Here is an 18,503-nt window from a genome sequence, read left to right as displayed (position 1 = left end):
TTAGGCACCTTTCAAAAAGAGTAAAACGCTTAAGTCTCAGCTGGCTTATTTAAACTTTTACCACTTCCTGGATGTAGAATGATTAGCAGAAGGGGTCCAAACTGGATACTGAGCTCAGTTCACAATTCTTGAACATACGCCTGCTTCTGAAAGCACGCTTGGCCTATATGCCTTTTCCACTTTGCATTCTGATACTTCTCTTTTAAAGAAACAACTATTCTTCTAATAACATCTTTGACAGCAAGTAAAACAAGGACGATGTAAAAAGTGGCACAATGAAATTGGGTTTTCACTCATTTCACTCAATACTCCAGTCATTGTCCCCATTAGCTAGCAAATTGATTTATCTAATGAAAACAAACATCTATGAGCATAGAAATTATGTTGCAAAAAACAAATAAATAAATAGATAAATAAAGAAATTATGTTGCAAAAGCCTATAAATATAAACTTTTTCTAACATAGCTTCAGGCAGGTGTGGCCCTTGAAATTATAAATGCAGAAAGGAAATGGGTTGAGTGTGTAAGCCAAAAGGAAGTTAAAGTCCTCAATGAGGAAGAATGATTGGCAAATCTAAAGAGTCTTCTTTATACTTTTATCAAAAAGAATATTCATTCACTAGTTTAAATGAACTCTGATCGTGTGATTGTAAATGTTACTGTGCAAAAAATATTATGGGAGCTAGTTCCCTGCGTATGAAATTTACATCCAGCATTAAAAGTTACAGCATATTATAACCATAATAAATGTAAAAGATTAGCTAACATGAAAAATGATTACAATTGAAATGGAAATGAAAATTATACTAGTCATTCTTCCCATTAGCTGGCAATAATTTATGTTCAACTTTAGCACTGAAAAATGTTAAAACAGAAGAAAAAATTTCAGACTAAGACTTAGGACAAGTTACTTAATCTCTTTTACCAGATATTTATTCTTCTGTAAAATAAGGGGATTATAATGACTAATGCTTACATGGCACTTAACACAGAACATAACACTTGGTAATTATTCAGTAGAAGTTATTATTTTTGCCATTGTTATTAATTAACAGTGCCTTAACTATTTTCTGTTTACTATAATATATGAAAAAATTTTAACTAGATATCAGATAGAAAACTCTTGAACATACCCCTCTAAGTTATATGTATCTCAATTATCTCATTGAGAACTTGGGAGGTTATAAATTGTGCAAAATGGAAACAGGCAATAGATATTCTTGAAGTGAAAACAAATCCTAGATAACTTAAAATAATAATTTTTAAACTTTATTTTAGTTTTTATATTTGTACTTTAATTTTTATATTCCTTCATAGTAATTCAACTGAAGTCCACTTTAAACAAAGCAATCAAGCTGTGCTTTGGAAACTTGGTTCCATCAGAACTCCATTTAGATCAGTTTGGAACTTCCGTAGTGGCTTAAGGTTCAGCCAAGCAGAATTGTGATTAAGTATTTTACTTCCGACGTGTTTCCTACTGGTCCCCTGAAAAATGAATATAAAACATAGATGTTAACAAAGCAAATAATGTGTCTAAGTAGATAAAAACAATAGAGGGGTGGTCAGCACAGCAAGAAAATAATCACTGGGTTCTGTCATCAATAGTAGACAAAAAAATGTTGTACGTGGGTTAAGTGCCATAAAATAAAGGATGTCCCATGACACCAACAAAGCTTTCAATTTTAAAAAGGGATTTAACTGAAATAAAGCAATAATATGGTTAATCCACATTTGTTTCAATATTAATCTCCGAAAAAAGTCAATTTTATATGCTTCAACCTAATACTTGACTGGGAAGCAATACAGCCTGGTGGTCAAGGATAAGGTTTCTAGAGTCAGAGTGTGAGGGCTATAATCCCAGACTCTTGGGCAACTTGCTCAATTTATCTGGGCATCCCTTTCCATAACTGAAATGGGGAAGTATGATGACTGTAATACCTATCAGAAACTTATCATAAATATTAAATGACATTCTACATACACATGTATATGGTATTACATGTGCTAACATGTTAAAGGTCAATGGCCAGTAAGGTTGTTTTTTTTTTTCTTTTTCAAAATTATCAGTAAGATAACTGATCCAGTCTGGATATCGATAACTGGTTGTGTTTTTTGTGTTTTTTTGTTGTTGTTGTTTTTTTACAAGAGTTGTAGATATACCTACATGTGCTCCAATACTGGGCTGCCATTCGAAGACCATGTTAGTGGTGCGTGTATAGTCGAACGCCAGGTGAATCTTAGAGTCACAAAATCTTAGGGAGATAACAAATGAAAGCTCTATCACTTGGCAGTGTTCCCTTCTAACCACCCATTTTAGACGGTGCCATTGGCTCCATCTATGTGATGGAGCCCTACGTGACCTTGAGTAAGTCAGCCTCTTTGTGCCTCAGTTTCTGCACCTACAAATTAGGAGCAATAACAGTGTCTGTTTCACAAAGTTGTTGTGAGGCTTAAATAGGGGAATACAAGGACTCAGCAAAGTACGGTTACTGTTAGCATTAGCGTTCACGTAAACCACCAGTCGCATTGTAGCCGGCACACGGCACGTGGGGCTTGCTCTTTTTCCCATGACTTCGGGCACGTTCACCAATGCTAGTTTACCACCATCCAGCCATCCTATCAAGGAGGACGAAGCTGGCTCCAGGCACAATTTTGAAATTTTGGCATTTCCGAACCATGAAAAATGAACATTCTCAACAGGACATTGGTTTCAAATGCTTAAGTAGTTTCACTTCTAAGATTCAGTCAATTTGGGATCTAATCTCGCCTTTCCTTGTGTATGAACATATTTGAAACTGAACAGACTTCCCTGTTCACCGGTAAAATCCAATCTAAGTTTCCCAGCTTTTGAGCAAAGGGTTGAGTCCGGTAGCACAATATAGGATCCCTCTTTAAACTCTCTGAGCATCTCACACAAAGGCCGTTTCTAAGAAAGGTTGACCCATGCTAAATACGCGGAGACCTCGCTGGTCTACACATTTCTGGGGCAGGTCACATGGCCCAAGGAGAGACCATATGCTATGGTAGGCAGGCGGCTTTGGGTAGAAGCCCTTGCCTTTGTATCAATAGCCCTGTTTCAGCCCATTGTTACCTCCAGGTGGAACTACAGGCAGCATTGCAAATAGACGCCACCTGGTCCCGTTGAAAAGTTCTTCGTCCATTTCTGTAAGATATATTGAAGCTGCTTCACGAATCCCATCTTTAGAGCCCACTCAGTGGAAAGCTAATGGCTAAAATGTAGTTTACAGTAAGCAAATGTTATCGCTTTTCAATTTGCCTCAAAACTGCCAGGGGTGGTATCTGATTAAATAAACTCAATGGCTTAAGTACTTAAATTGGATTTGAGATGTGCATTATAAATGGCACTTGCAAAGCATTTTGCCAAACTTTCATAGTTCAATTAGTACGTCCATTCTCCAGCCTTTGGTTATGCCCCGAAGAGACTGTATCTTGACTGGGCAGAAGGAGAGATGTGCTTACTGTTGAGCAACCGAACCCTTTTCTTAGTCCATGGCTTAATCGTGTCTGAAAATTGTCAATGCCACAGGCAACGATCATGTCGGGGAGCACGATGAGTTTGAATCATGAGGCCCCAACACCTCGCAGTCAGCTGGGGCGACAAGCCAGCTTCCAGGAACGGAGCAGCTCGCGGCCGCATTATAGCCAAACAACGCGGAGCAACACCCTGCCCTCTGACGTGGGCAGGAAGTCTGTCACCCTGAGGAAAATGAAACAAGAAATAAAGGAGATCATGTCCCCAACTCCTGTGGAGCTGCACAAGGTCAGCATGCTGTCTTCCCTCCCCTTGGTCACATTCAGTAGCCATTCGGCTGCGCGTGAGCACCCTGATGCAAGCATAATGATGACACTGTACTGTCGGCTCAGCCAGGGAGAGAAGCCAGAGCTTAAAGGCAGAGCATTAGAGATTCTGTGCTCAAAATGCGATCTTTGGGAGGGTATCCTGTAAAATCGGGAAAATTCGCTTTGGAGCAATGAATTTCCTAATGATGCATTTATGGCCAAAATCTTCTTGCAAAAGTTAGAGGCTCTCACATCCCACGGAGTTGCGATGAATTGGTCTGTCATTCCAACTTCTTTGGAAATGGGAGAAGGATTTTCTTTAAAAAAATTTTTTTCGACGTGTATTTATTTTCAGAGAGAAAGAGAGAGCGTGCGCATGTGAGCAAGGTAGGGGCAGAGAGAGAAAGACACAGAATCCAAAGCAGGTTCCAGGCTCTGAGCTGTCAGCACATAGCCTGATGCGGGGCTCAAACTCATGGGCTGCAAAATCATGACCTGAGCCGTAGTCGGAAGCGTAACCAACTGAGCCACCCAGGTGCCCTATGGATTTTCTCTTTTATTTTTTTATTTTTTTTTTAATGTTTATTTATTTTTGAGACAGAGAGAGACAGAGCATGAGCAGGGGAGGGGCAGAGAGAGAGGGAGACACAGAACCCAAAGCAGGCTCCAGGCTCTGAGCTGTCAGCACAGAGCCCGACACGGGGTTCGAACTCGTCAACTGCGAGATCGCGACCTGAGCCTAAGTCAGACACTCAACCGACTGAGCCACCCAGGCGCCCTGTGGATTTTCTAAGTATCATACACTCATAGCTTCATTGAAAATGAGCTTCAGGTGTAGTGTAGGAATGCTTACTCTTTAATTGCAGGCTTATCAGTAGAGGGTTATATTATGCAGAAGACATGAAGTTCTCTTCCAGACATAATTTAGATGTCTTTGGGTCAGGACAGGGCAAGGCCTCATATGTTCCGTCTCAGCCTGTGATGGTTGCCTCAGTTGACTTCATGGAAGAAAGCCCACTGTGGCACCCAGAGCTGAATTTGAGTTGCTGGCAGAGTTTAAGCAAGGCATATGTAAGAGACACTGTTTGCAGAACCCAGGGAAGGAGAGCAGTAGTAAGGAGGTGTCTCTGATTTTCTTTCGTAGAACTAACGCTTTATTTTTATTTAATACATAAAGATGTATAGACAATAATAATCTGTCCCACTTTTCTTGAGAACCAAGACCCTCTCTGCAGTCAATAACCTATTAACTAGAAATTAGTTGTTCGTCTTACCCAGAAAAACAAGTAAGTGTTGGACTGAGAGGAGTTAACAGGCCAGACACTCCCTTTTTCCACTAAAGACGTCCATTTCCCCAAGCACCCTATAAAAGATATTTTATACGTTTTGGAGCTATTTACTTTGAAGCTGACAAAGGATGTGATGAAAGACACATAGAAGTTGAGTTCTGAACTTGGTGCTCCAATCCCCAGGTTGATTCATTTCCCACTCATTCACTCATTTCATACATGTACCGCGCATGCATTCACTTAACTAGTGTGTCGCAAGTCATCAGCGGGCACACGGTCTAATGGGGAGACAGTCTGGGAAACAGGGGGAAGATGGTGAGGTGAGTACAATGAGAGAGGCAAGACCAGGCTGCCTTGGGGGGGGCAGAGGGTGGACCCTCACCCACTACAGAAAGAGACAGGAAAGGCTTGTTAGAAGTAGGTGCCGATTCTGCAGGAAGGTGGAGGTTGAAGGAAGGAAGGAAGCTTGCGCAAAGGGATGTGAAAGATTGTGGTAAATGGAGGGAGTGGAAATACCCCGATCAAGTGACCAAAGCCTTGGCTTGGAGCCTTGTGCGTTAAGAGGAATTGCAGACGTACAGAAAAGCAGAGAAGTTTTGGATATTTTAGGGTGGCGACCCAGGTTAGCCCCATGCCACAAGTTAGCTTGTGTGTCCAGCTACCCTGAATTGATGCGTCTGTTTGGTAGACACAGTCTTCACTGCCTGTCAAACGTCCTGATATGCTAATTGACAAACACCATTAGGAGGCTGTAAGGTCCCCTATGGTGGTTAAATAGCAGGAGCTATATAGTCTGTGCTCATTCAGCTGTACTAAGAAAAAGTTAGCCTAACCTGATTCCCTCAGGTGTCTTAAGAATCCTGCCTTCTCTTCTCAAAAGTTCTCCTGCCCAGGCAGAGAAGAGATTACGTGATAAGCCATCCTCCTCCAGCCCCAAAGGGAAAAGATACCAACATGTATTGAGTTCCTATTATATGCGATACTCTGTATTTTTAGCCCTTACGGTAGCCCTTCTGAGCAGATATTTATTATCCCCATCTACAGGATAGGGAAATAGCAAGTATAAAATAGACTCATTTTTCCTTCTAGAGCGAAGCACTTTCCTCAAAAGATTACTGATAGCGCACCCGTGCAAAGACCTGTCTCCCCATCCTTCCTGCACTGAAAGCATTTAGCAAAGATAATGACAATGAATGAGGTGTGCAAGTTGTTACCGCTGAGGTTTGAAACAAGTGACGATGCCGAAAATCGATCTTATTTTTTGAAAAGGCAGCATCCGCTTGCCAGCCCGATGAGTGGCAGTGTGTGGCCTATCGCTGGAACATCTGTGTGGCAGTGTGTGAACCTGGAGGCCACAGGGTCACACACACGGATGGACCTTTTCCCCTCAGTGGTGGCAATAAGGGCGTCGTCTGAATTGATCCCAAATAAAATAGGACTCTCGTAAGTGGATGGTGTGCTGGGCATTATAAGGCACACAAAAAGACGTAGTTAGGTGAAAAGGTAGCCAGGGAGGCTGCAGGCCGACCATGGGGAATCTGGGAGCGGTATATGCTCACAGGCCGGGTAGCTTTTATTTTTTAAGTGAGTTCAGTTATTCTTCAGGCCATCCAGTGTTTGCTGTTAAGTGCGTTCTCCAGTCTTGAAGTGCGTGAGAAGAAAAGCCGCTCAGCCCGTGGCTGTGCTTGTATGTTGTACGTGGGGTGTCCTTTGAACGCTGCGAGATTGCCTGACACCATGAAAAAGCGCAGTGACTTGTTGATGGGATTGAGTTATCCTCCCAGTGGGGGGCTGCCAGCCTGTACTAATCCTTTGTAAAAATGAGAAAAGGCACTCTTTTGGGTGGTGGCCGTGGAATTAGAAAAACGTTCCTTCTTCAAGTTGAAGATAACCCCAAGCTGGATACACAGCTTGACAAGTGGAATGAGGGCTGGCTTTCAGTTCCCTGAGCCCCCTTGCTGGACTTTTCCAAATGGATCTGGTAAAGGAGTTCCCAAGGGGCGGCAAAGAGGAGAGCGAAGAGGCTGGACGAGGTACATGGCAAGCCATCCTGAACGGGCTTGGCGTCATTTTCCGTCACCATCTTTCTTGTGGCTGTTTGCTACTTGATGAAATCTGCGTCCTTGAGGACGGGTTACAGCTCTGGTTTCGTCCAAGCCAGCACCTACAAACCGATACTGTGTTCGCTAGGAGCTAGGTCAAGAGGATACGGATGAGTGAGCAAGTATCCATCCTCATTTCTGGGAAGAAAGAACATAAAGCAAAAACAGCTCCAACTCTGCATGGCGGGTTACTAACGTCACCTTCATACAGAGAGAAGACAGCGTGGGCTTATCTTCCAATTTCTTGGGTTTCAGCTTCTTTCCATTATTTGCCTATGATTTTCCAACCAGTCCTCCTTGCCATTCCTTCTCTTCCTTCAGACCTCCAGAAAATCCTAAGCTCAGGTCAGGGTCAATATGGCTTTCTCTCACTTCACACCATCCGATATGTCTGAAGCTCTTCCGGGTTTGACAAAGTCTTCCTTCAAGCTGTCTACATTCATTCCTCAGCCCCGTAGGCTAGTTGTCCTTCATGACATTTAGAACAAACATAAGAAAGGCAGCCCCACTTCCTTTGTTGGCCGTGTGAATGGGGGAGGAAATTAGAGCTGACATGATGATTTGATATTTGGTACGGTGTGGGGGACAGTGAGAGGGGTCACAGGGAGATAATACTCAAGTCCCCTGAGGCCACTACCTCTCAGACTGTGTTGGCCGAGACGATCCGAAATACATTTGACTTCACGATTCAGGACGTGCATACATCCATGCTCATATAGGAATGAGTCCAAAACTTGACTGCACGGTTTACAGTAACATTTTCTGTTTTTTATTTTTTTTTCAAACGTACTCTCATATTAAGCCGATTGTGAAATTCATTGGAGTCTCAACCAAAAGTTTGCCTAAAAATTTTGGCCTAAAAAGTTTGGCCTAAAAGTCTCTGATGATCTTTACCATGATTACATGGGATGCTTGTTAAAGTTCAGTTTCCTAAACCCCACCCAGACTTACCCGGTCAGCACTTTCTGGGAGTACAGCCTATAAGAAGCTGCATTTTAGCAACCTCCTCAGTGGGTTCTTTTGCACCAGAAAGATTGAGAATCACTTCTTAAGGTTTTGCTACTGGAGGTGATTTCTCTGTTTCAGGGAGATCATTGGCAAGAGCTGGGTGGCAAGGTAAAAGGGACATGAGGCTTCATCTTCAGCCCTAGCCCTAGCCTTCTGGGTTTTATCTTTAAAATGAATTCCGGTTTGTACTATATAGCTTACCACAGATTGATTCTCTTTGCAGATAAGGAGCCTGTGATCTTAGCTACGGTTCATTGATAGCCCTTTCCCTTCTGATGCTTAAATATCCTTTATGTCCACTTATTGTCTATTTCTGAGACAAATTCTAGCTTCACTTCTTTGCATACTTGAAAGCAAAAAGATTATTTTTCTGCAAAATAGAAAGTTACCCCACATTCAGAACATTTGGGCTCTTTTTTTTTTTTTTTTTTAAGTCTATTTATTTGAGAGAGACAGAGACAGCAGAAGTGGGGAGGGGCAGAGAGGAAAGGAGACAGAGAATTGGAAACAGGATCCCTGCTGCCAGGGGCTTGAAGTCACAAAACCATGAGGTCATGACCTGGACCAAAATCAAGAGTCAGACGCTTAACCGACTGAGCCAGCCAGGCGCCCCTGGACTTTTTAAAATTTTTTAAATTTTTTGGAAGTCCATTTCTTTATTTTGACAGAGAGGGAGAGCATGAGTGGGTGGGGCAGAGAGAGAGGGAGAGAGGATTTCAAGCAGGCTCCCCGCTGACACAGCACAGAGCCCGATGTGGGGCTCGAACTCACGAACTGTGAGAGCGTGACCTGAGCCAAAACCAAGAGTCGGACACTTAAGCGACTGAGCCACTCAGGCGCCCCATCCCTGCACTTTTTTTTTTTAATCATAATTGACATTTCCTTTGCCTTGTCGTTTGTGTTTTTAAATAAAATTGTATTCCTGAATTGTATGCAGCTATTTTGTATTTATCATCTTACGGAAAAGTTTTAAAAATACTTTTTCAGCATCTACTTTTATTTATGGCTGCTGGTGGCATGACCCTGGAACATTCAAGTCATCTGTCGGGAACCTCTTTATTTCTTACGGCCTTTGCCACCATCAACTTTTTTCCCAGCCCAAGTTCACTTTGCGTTTTCTGTATATCTGAATGTTTTCAGAGGGGATCTTTGTTTTTCTTGATATGATAAAGCTGTTTTTCCCCTTGTAAGGAGTGTCGTTTTCAGTGCCTAGTGGCAGCTGATTTTGCAATATTCTTCCTGAGTCAGGAAAAGAGGCTCAGCCCTAGGAGGTAATATGAAATGCAAAAACATATCTTATTCAGACACACGCCTCTTTCTTCACCAAATATTTGGAGTTGGTACTCAAGATGAAGTGAGTCCTCGTGGCAGGTGCAGACCTTCTCCAAATAGCTAGTATAGAATTGTCTTACTATGGAAGTCACTAGAAGCTAAAAATGACAAACCTTTTGCTTTTGTCTACCCCTCTTTGCTAGCTGCGGTTTCTGTTTCTCCAGGCAAGGGGTGATCTGTTAGAGAGAATACAGACTTCGTCGTCAGGCAGACCGAGGTTTGGTCACAGTCTGACAGTCATTAGCCATGTCACTTGTCTACACCTTAGTTTTCTCATTTAGCAAAGGAGGGGGCAGGATCCTGCTCAGGAAAGGAGCCTTCACAGATAGTGTTTTCCCTGAGGAAGCCACCATCATTCAGAGTCTTGCCTTAGCCATGCAATGTCAGTAACCCAGAAAATCAGATCTCCGCAGAGTCCCAGCCTGAAAAGAAGATTCAGCCGCTGCCTTAGAGCCCCCGAGAAGAGATGTAAACCAGAATGAGAATCTGTTTACAAAGACAAATGGATGAGTGTCTAGTTACTACTAGTCACTATCTCAGTCTGACAGACATATTCTCTCCCTGTAAAACCAGGGGCAGCTGATAATCAGAACACTGTTGGAGGGACGTGGATGTGTAGAATAAGGGTTGGAGGTTGCATTGTATGTTTTCAATGAGTAATGGCATTCAGCCCTGACAGTCCTCCGGAGGGATCATTCCCTCAGCTTTGTCTAAGTATTCTATGATACTTTTCAAAATGTCAAAAATGTAATTCTTTTTTTTGAGGATTTTGGGGTTATTTTTAAATTTTTTTTATGTTTATTTTTGAGAGAGAGAGAGACAGAGGTGAGTGGGAGAGGGGCAAAGAGAGAGCGAGAGAGAATCCAAAGCAAGCTCCAGCCTCTGAGCTGTCAGCACAGAGCCCGACATGGGGCTCGAACTCATGAACCACAAGATCATGACCTGAGCAGCAGTCAGCTTAACCAACTGAGCCACCCAGGCGTTTGGGTTTTTTGTTTTTTTTTTTTAAGTTTATTTATTTTGGAGAAAGAGAGAGAGAGCACACACGAGTGGGGGAGGGGCAGAGAGAGAGGAAGAGAGAATCCCAAGCAGGCTTCTCGCTGTCAGCTCAGATGTGGGGCTCAAACTCACAAAAGGTGAGATCATGACCTGAGCCACAACCAAGAGTCAGATGCTTAAATGACTGAGCCACCCAGGCACCCCATAAAAAACATAGTTTTTATAAAAATGATAGGCTCATCTCAAAAATGAACGTTTTTTTTTTTTTTTAAACTCATTGATGAGTGGGACGACAAAGCTTTTTCAAAGGGGGATAAAGACACTTTCTGTATGTCTCAGTCAGTGTGGGAGGGGGAAGCAATAACGCTAGAATGAGATTTCCAAGTTAGGATTAAAGCCGCCCTGCGACTTATAGGGGGGGGAAAGCAGAGCCTTTAAGGTTATCTTTTCATTTGCAACCCTACGTGGCAGAGCCCATTCTGCATCTTACTGTTTTCCAGCAAGTTACCATCCGCCTTTGCAGAGTCTGAGCTCTGAGCCATAGAAATGTTAAGTCCAACAGACTGGCAGGCTTCCAGACTCAGATGACCCCCAGGCCTTCTCAGTGCTCCGATGTGCTTTATGTTATAGCTCCAACGTTAGTAGCTTCCCTTAAGTCTAACACTGGCCGAGGATCCTTCGTCTCTTCCTGATGTTTCTATGTCTCTCTGTCGTGATCAAATATGTTCATTTATAGGTTGTAAGATATTGTATTATCTATAGGATGTTCAGTTACGGATGGCGTAGCTCTCTGAGGGTCACTCTGTTCCCCTGATGTCCTGGTCCTTGGAGACAGGTCCCTCAGAACCTCTTCCTTCACCAGTGTTCTGTCCTCTTACTTGTCTGGCTATAGTAAGGATTACGCCGACAATGGTCTTGCCCGGGGCTCGTCTCTTTCTTTGCCTTAGACAGATAAGAGCTCTCGCCTTGTTCTGAGGAACTTTGTAGTGTCCGACTTCCTGAATGACAGTGAGCCTGGCCCTGAATTCCCGCAAGCCCAGAGGGTGAGCGGAAGGCATGCCTCCCGGCTAGAGATGTGGGTGGCCCTTGAAGCGAGGAGGCCCACAGAGACTTAAGGAGATTGGAGGTCAGTAGGTTACAGAGGGAAATGGGAAGGCTCAGCAGCTGGAGAAGAGCCAGGCCAGGGCAGACCTGGGAGCCAGAAAGCAGAGGCAGGAGCAGAGGGAGCAGGTGCGGACCAGGCTGTCCTGAGAAAAACCCTGGAACAGAGACTCTAACTTAGTGGTGGCGGCAGCAAGGGAAGAGGCTGGTGGCAGTGTTGCTGGGTGAACCGGGGAGACCCTGTGCCCTGGGGCCTCGGCTCAGTTCATCCCAAAGATGTCGCTGAAGGTTCTTAGTCCCCTTATGGGAAAGAATTCAAGGATAGACACACAACATAGTGGACACACACAGCACAAGCAGGAACGTTTATTAAAGTGGAAGTATACTCTTGAGATGTGAGATTGGGCAAATGAGAGAAAGAGAGAGAGAGATGTGCACCCTGGGGTTTGGGTTTTCTGTCTTTTCTTGACAGTTGTCAACAAGGAGGTGGAACACTCATTATTTGGGGAGGAGATGCAGGATTTCGAGCCTCTTCTTCCTTATTTGGTCAGGGGTTTCCTGTCGTGACACCCGCCATCTTAGGCCTTTCTGGTTTGATCCAGCTTCCTGCCAGGACAGGATAGCTGGGCAGGCCTTTCTCATTGCCGGCCTCCAGGCATCCTGTTAGAACCGAACTGACTGCCTACCCTGACAACAGAGCCCATGACAACAGGTGACCAAGGTGCCCATGGCTTGGTCTGATCTCCCAGAGAATTTGGAGACTGATCTGGCTCTTTTCCCTTTGATGTGGCATGAAGTGATGGAGGTGAAGTTGCTCTGACATGAACTGGGAAAGCAGCACATAAATCCATCTCAGATCTTAAAAACTGTGATGCTCTCCTTGGTTAGGACTCCCTTCTCCAAGGGCCAAGTCAGCCCTGACGTGCTCATACTTAGAGCCAGAATCCAAGCTACGGAATCTCTTGTTGTCGAGCCCCTACTTCCCAAGCCTGTGGTGCCACACACTTGCCAGGAAGCAGCAGGAGGCAGTGTTTGAAGCAGCTGTCCCTTTCTCTCCCCTGCCAAGGAGGATCCCCAGACGGGGCAGCAGCTGTCTTTCCTGACCCAGTTTGTCTTGAAGCCCAGTCTGAGTGGCATAAACTGAAATCGCTTCCTCCTGGGCTGGAAGAATGCAGTCGGGAGGCCATACCTTTGTTTCTTCCAGCCTCACAAGTAGTCATAAGATTATCCTCCAAGCCAGCATTACTTGAATTATCGGGTTTAAAGGCAGAGAGCTACGCCAGTAATGTCTGCAAGAATAAACCCAACTGCCTGGTGATTTATGGGCAAAGGAGTACAATCTCTGTGAAGTAGGTGTCGATTTGGCCCTTAAGGCCATCAGGCAAGGGGCTGAATGATAGGAAGCCTGCCAGGGCTTCAGAAGTGCTTCTGGGATAACTGTCACTTGCCGTGACTTGCTCAAGATAGCAGACACAATGGCCCTTAAAACCCAAGTGGGGAGAATTGCCTCTGCCCGCTTAAAGACTTCCACATGTGTCAAAACCGAAACCAGAAACAGTAGGTTTCTAATCTTTGCCTTGAGGACATTGTTCAGACATGTGAATAGACTCGCTTAGAAATAAAAAAACAAGGCCCAAGTTGAATTGTGGTGAACCCTTCTGCCTCCTGTTAAAGCTTCTGTTCTCGGGAGGGTCAGAAACAATCTCAGCATGTGCGGACGAATAGTTAAGATTGAACTGAGCTTTGTAAAACCACGTTCTGGCCCGGAGTTATGTTTCAAGAGGCTCTTTGGCCCTTTTAGGACAGAAAAGTGTAGCCTGGTGTTCATAGTCCAGGTTCCCTGGCTGCATCCTGGGGGTCAGCACAGAATAGAGACGCCATAAGAAAACTTCATTCCCAGGAGCCAGAGGGGAACATGAAGAGCTCAAGGAGCAGAAGTTCAGGCAGATGTTCATGGAAAGCCACGGAGGGGCTCTGATGAAAAGAAATACAGCAGACATGATAAATTATTCATCTTTCGCTTGTTGGGCGGTTGGAAATGGATAAAGGCTGCCTGACCAGCTAGGAGATTATATGTCTGGGGGGGGGGGGGGGGGGCTAGGAATCATGATTTAGTGGAAGGAACACGGCAAATGAGGTCAGATATTCAAGTACTGAATCCCAGAGCTTATGCATTGTAACTGGACAGGTACGTCCATCAACTTCTTGAAGATCAGTGTTCTCATTAGCAGGAAGGGAATAATTCTGCTACACAAGATTGCTAGGCGTTCAAAAGCAATCTTATGTAAGAAAGTGCCTGCGTAAGGAATTCATCTGTGGCAAAATAAAAAAAAAAGGGTGGGGGGACTGAAACCTTGGAATCCTTAGAATTCTTTTTGGACGGGAAATAAATCAGAAGTAACCACCACCAGTCTCCATGCCAGCAGGAGGGAGGCAGCTACGTGGCACAATTTATTGTTGCTGCTTTGAGAGCAGCCGGCTGTGCTCCCCATTTTTGTGAATTATTGATTCCTGGAATCTTCTCCTTTGTGTCACTTTAAAATAATTTCATTTTTGGTATTGGCTATCTCCATGAGAACCATAGAGTTAGCTCTTAAAATCCCTTTTCCTCTAAACTTAGGTAATCATTCTAGCGAAACAGATTAGTTTCAACTTTTTTCTTTTCAGATTAGTTTCAATTTTAAACCATTGGTTTGCCTCTTATCTTGAAGAGTTTTCCATCAAGTCTGAGGCTCAGAAAAACCAAGCCTCTTGGCCAACAACTCTGACCTTAAAGTTAATGAGCTAATCTGTTAACCTGCTCCGGTTGACATCCAACTCGAATATTTTGGTTAATGTATTACTCCTGACTGGTGTTGGCATTATTTGGTGCCCCTCCCAGGTTCTGGCTATGGAGCTGACATCCAAGAATCACAGGCCAACTGAGCAATGAAGAACTTCACTGTGATTCTAGGCCACACCAAATGCTGCCCCCAACGCAAGAATACTGGTCCATGTGTTGGAAAACACGCCTTAGATCTAAGACAGAAGTGGGCTTCTCCATGTCCATTGCATGTATAGGCTTTGCAACCCTCACATCTGGGTGCACCTCAAGAGTGTGGCTGGGCCTGCAGAGCAGGTGCCCCACTACCCATCCAGCAAGAAGCAGAGGGTCTCCAGGACCCTCACCCACACCGAGCTATAAGTGGAGCAGAAAGAACTAGGATGCACTGCCCTCTAGGAGTCGTGGGGACGTCCCTCCCTAGGAGCACTACTTGTCACATGGTGGGAACATGACTAGAAACAAAGGGGCAAAAGGATACAAAATCCCACAGACAAGGCACAGACAAAGCCAAAGAGAGGCACAGAAGCAGGGACCTTGAATAAAGAGGATCATCTACTAAGAAGCAGGGCCCAAAGAATGGCAGAATATCACCAGTCCTATTAGCCATCTGCTTTCTCCTCCTCATTCTCATCCACGTCTTCCTTCTCCTCCTCCTCCTTGTCTTTGGCCTGCTGCCCCCATTCCTCCTCTTCCTTCCTCTGATAAAGGAGCGTGAGGATGGGAGGAAAGGAGCTAGAATATAAAAATGTTTCCTCCAGTCAAGTCACCTTGGAGGAGTGGCTGATTCCAGATTGGGAACAGGAAATATTCATGATGAGTCATGATATCTTGGAGCCAGAAAACAAAGAAGTTACCAAAACAAATGGGTCATGTCAAAAGGACATCGAAGTCAACATGAAAGAGTCCCCTTAGCCAAAGATGAGAGCGTTTGAGAACCCAAAAGAGTAATGATGAAATTAATTGAAATCCATTTATCTATATATAAACCCAGAGGTTCACAGGGATACTTTACTTACCAGAAGTCATCCCCCCCACCAAAAAAAAAAAAAAAAAAAAAAAAAAAAAAAACCTTTTTGGGACACCATTGGAAGTGTTTAGTGTACCAATTCCCTACACTAAAAATGAAAGCATTAGAATTCATTCAGCCTTTCTGGTACGAGCTGCACTTCAGGGTAACCAAACAGCACTAACTGATGAAAGGAGACTTCTTTACAAAAGAATTCTAGCTGGAGCACCTGAGTAGCTCGGTCAGCTAAGCGTCTGACTTTCGGTTCAGGTCATGATCTCATGAGTTCGAGCCCACGTGGGACCATCTGCTGTCAGCACAGAGCCTGCTTCAGATCCTCTCTCTCTCTCTCTCTCTCTCTCTCTCTCCCTTCCTCTCTCCCCCTCCCCCTGTTCATGCTCACTCTCTTTCTCTCTCTCAAAAAAAAAAAAAAAAAAAAAAGAAAGAAAAAAGAAAAAGAATTCTAGCTAACAAATATGGAAGCTATTATAGGATTAGAAAAAGAGCATCACTCTGAAGCCCCTAATGAAGTTAATTGATTCAGACAGTGGTCACCATCAGTCAAAATTTACATTTAGAAGAGAGGTTGATGGGAAACCTTACAGTGGAGGAATGAAGCTGTCCCCACCTGGACACGCGCCCTCCCCCGAAAGTGGGACGAGTAGACATTGAATGACGTGACGTCATAGGAAGCACACGCTTCCCCACAAAGCTGACCCTGACTCCAATCAAGGATCCCGAGGTAACTTCCATTTACAGGGAAATGGGCTCTAGAAGAGTGCACTGAAGGACAAAAGGTGCTGTTCCCACAGTAAGGGAGCAGCAGGGGGCATGTTCCAGATGAGAGGACACATAAGACACCTTACATTCCGGTGTAGACCTTGTTGGGATCCTGATTTGAACAAACTGACTCTAAAAACCACTTTTGAGACAATGAGGGAAATTTTGTCACAGACTAGGTATTGGAGTGTGTCAAGGAATAAGGGTAGTTTGTGAATGAATTAATGACCTTGAGGTTATGTAAAAAGAATGATCATGTCCTCCCCCCCCCCACTCCGAGATTCATCCTGAGGTATGTAGGAGTGAAATGACTTAAGGATTGGCATTCACCTTAAAATAATCCCCCAAAGAAGGAAAAAGAAGGGTGGATGAAGCAAGTGTGGCCTGCCCTGAAGGGTTGTAGGATCCGAGTGATGAGTCTATGAGGATTCATTGTTCTAGCCTCTCTACTCTTGAATCTGAAATTTTTTGTTAAAAAATAGCTTTCTCCTAACTCAACTTATGGTGGTAATGATTTTGCAATATATGTACGCAAAGTCCCTTAACTTATACAGAGCTGGATGTCAATTATATCTCCACAAAACTGGGAATTAAAAAAGTTTTTTAATACCGTTCTCCAATAACTCCCCTCCCCACCTTAGGAAAGGGGCAGACCTCACCTGAACATGGCCTGAGGCCAATCATAATTATAGAGGGGCCTAGGGGCCCTGGGTGGCTCGGTCGGTGAACCACCCTGCTCTTGGTTTCAGCTCAGGTCATGATCTCACGGTTTCGTGTGAGTTCGAACTCATGTGAGTTCGAGCCCCACATATGGCTCCGCGCTGACATTGCAGAGCCTGCTTGGGATTCTCTCTCTCCCTCTCTTTTTCTGCCCCTCCTCTGTTCACTTTCTCTCTCTTTCTCAAAATAAATAAACTGTAAATTAAAAAAAAAATTATAGAGAGGCCTAAAAATTCTTCTTTGTAATGAGTATTCATTAAACAACCACACGCTAGCTAAGGAGATAGTGTGCCTTGAAAAGATCTCAGCTTCGCAGTCAGAACCTCTTGGGTTTGAACCACTTCTCTGTGTTGCTCGCTATTTTACTGTGGACATGTTTCTAACTCTCTGAGCTTGAATTCAATTCCCCGTCTGTATGGTCTTCTCCACAGACATGGTAGAGTCAGTAACATCCTGTTTGCTTTTCAATCTGCTCATTCAAGGCTCAGGCTTCATCTCTTATTAGCAAGAAGTCTGGTATTTCCTGCTGGAGGACGCTCCATCCTACCTCCCTGCCCTGCCCAAGAATGGGGGGCGGGGGGGGCTTCCTTAGCCCTTAGGGCAGGCCTGGCTTCAACGTCAGAGGTTGTCTCACCTCTCACGTCCACACGGTGTCGCCATTGAGCTTCATCCTGCCATGGCCCCAGCCATCTAGCCACCCAGCCACCCTGCAGCTGCAGCTTTGAGAATTCCCAGCAAAGCCCTGGGGCGGGAGAGGGAGCGGGGAGCACCGCTTGAATTAAATGCCTCTTAGTTCACGTGCACAGCACCTCTTGGCCAGTTTTGACTGGCTTCCATAGTCAACCACTCGGTATGTCAGAACCAGTCCTTTCATTTATTTGACAAAACACTAACCCTACTATGTGGCAGACACCGTATTAGGGGTTTGAGATATATCAGTGAACAAAAAACAGATTCTTTCCCCCACTCAGTGAGCTTGATGGGTGTGGGGGAGGGTGAATCTTCCATATTCTCTCCAAGGCCACCTGAGCCCGGGTCACCAACAAAGACTTCTCCTCACCTCCTAATGAGCTTTGGTCTGGAAGGAAGTTTCTCACTCGTGTAGAGACCTACTTCTCCCTGTGCATCATCAGGGTGCACGTCAGATGGGGGCTGGATTTTACTAAGCTACGCACACGCATGTAGTCACACACACACACACACACACACACACACCTTCCATAGTGCTTCCATAGTGCAGTAAGTCTTTCTACTTTTATACCTGTACAACTAACTGAGTGCCATGAAAGTGATCCTTCCTTGGGAGTCAAGTCGTTTCAGATTTTAAAACGTCATATACACTACCTCATTTAAAACTAAGACTCCTGGGGCATCTGGGTGGCTCAGTCGGTTGAGCATCCAACTCTTGATTTTGGCTCAGGTCTTAATCCCAGGGTCATGGGATTGAGCCCTGCATCGGGCTCCATGCTGAACGTGGAGCCTGCTTGGGATTCTCTCTCTCTCAGTCCCTCCGCCACTCGCACTCTCTCTCTAAAAAACTTA

General features: G+C 44.5%; 1 protein-coding gene across 5 annotated transcripts in view; it reads left to right on the top strand.

Annotated features, from left to right (window-relative positions):
• Positions 1 to 18,503, top strand: part of GRIP1 (glutamate receptor interacting protein 1) — a 683,162-nt gene that overhangs the window by 659,317 nt on the left and 5,342 nt on the right. For 4 of the 5 annotated variants that reach the window (XM_049627399.1, XM_049627403.1, XM_049627401.1 and 1 more), the window contains one exon: positions 3,547 to 3,780. The exons of the other annotated variant lie outside the window; for it this stretch is intronic. In XM_049627399.1, coding sequence (XP_049483356.1) covers positions 3,547 to 3,780 — 234 coding nt within the window. The remainder of the gene's footprint in view (positions 1 to 3,546; positions 3,781 to 18,503) is intronic. 5 annotated transcript variants of the gene reach the window in all.

The sequence above is a fragment of the Panthera uncia genome, chromosome B4 (genome assembly GCF_023721935.1).
Source record: "Panthera uncia isolate 11264 chromosome B4, Puncia_PCG_1.0, whole genome shotgun sequence".
Lineage (NCBI taxonomy): Eukaryota > Metazoa > Chordata > Mammalia > Carnivora > Felidae > Panthera > Panthera uncia.
The sequence above is the reverse complement of the archived record's forward strand: the minus strand, read 5'-3'. Positions and strand labels throughout refer to the sequence as shown.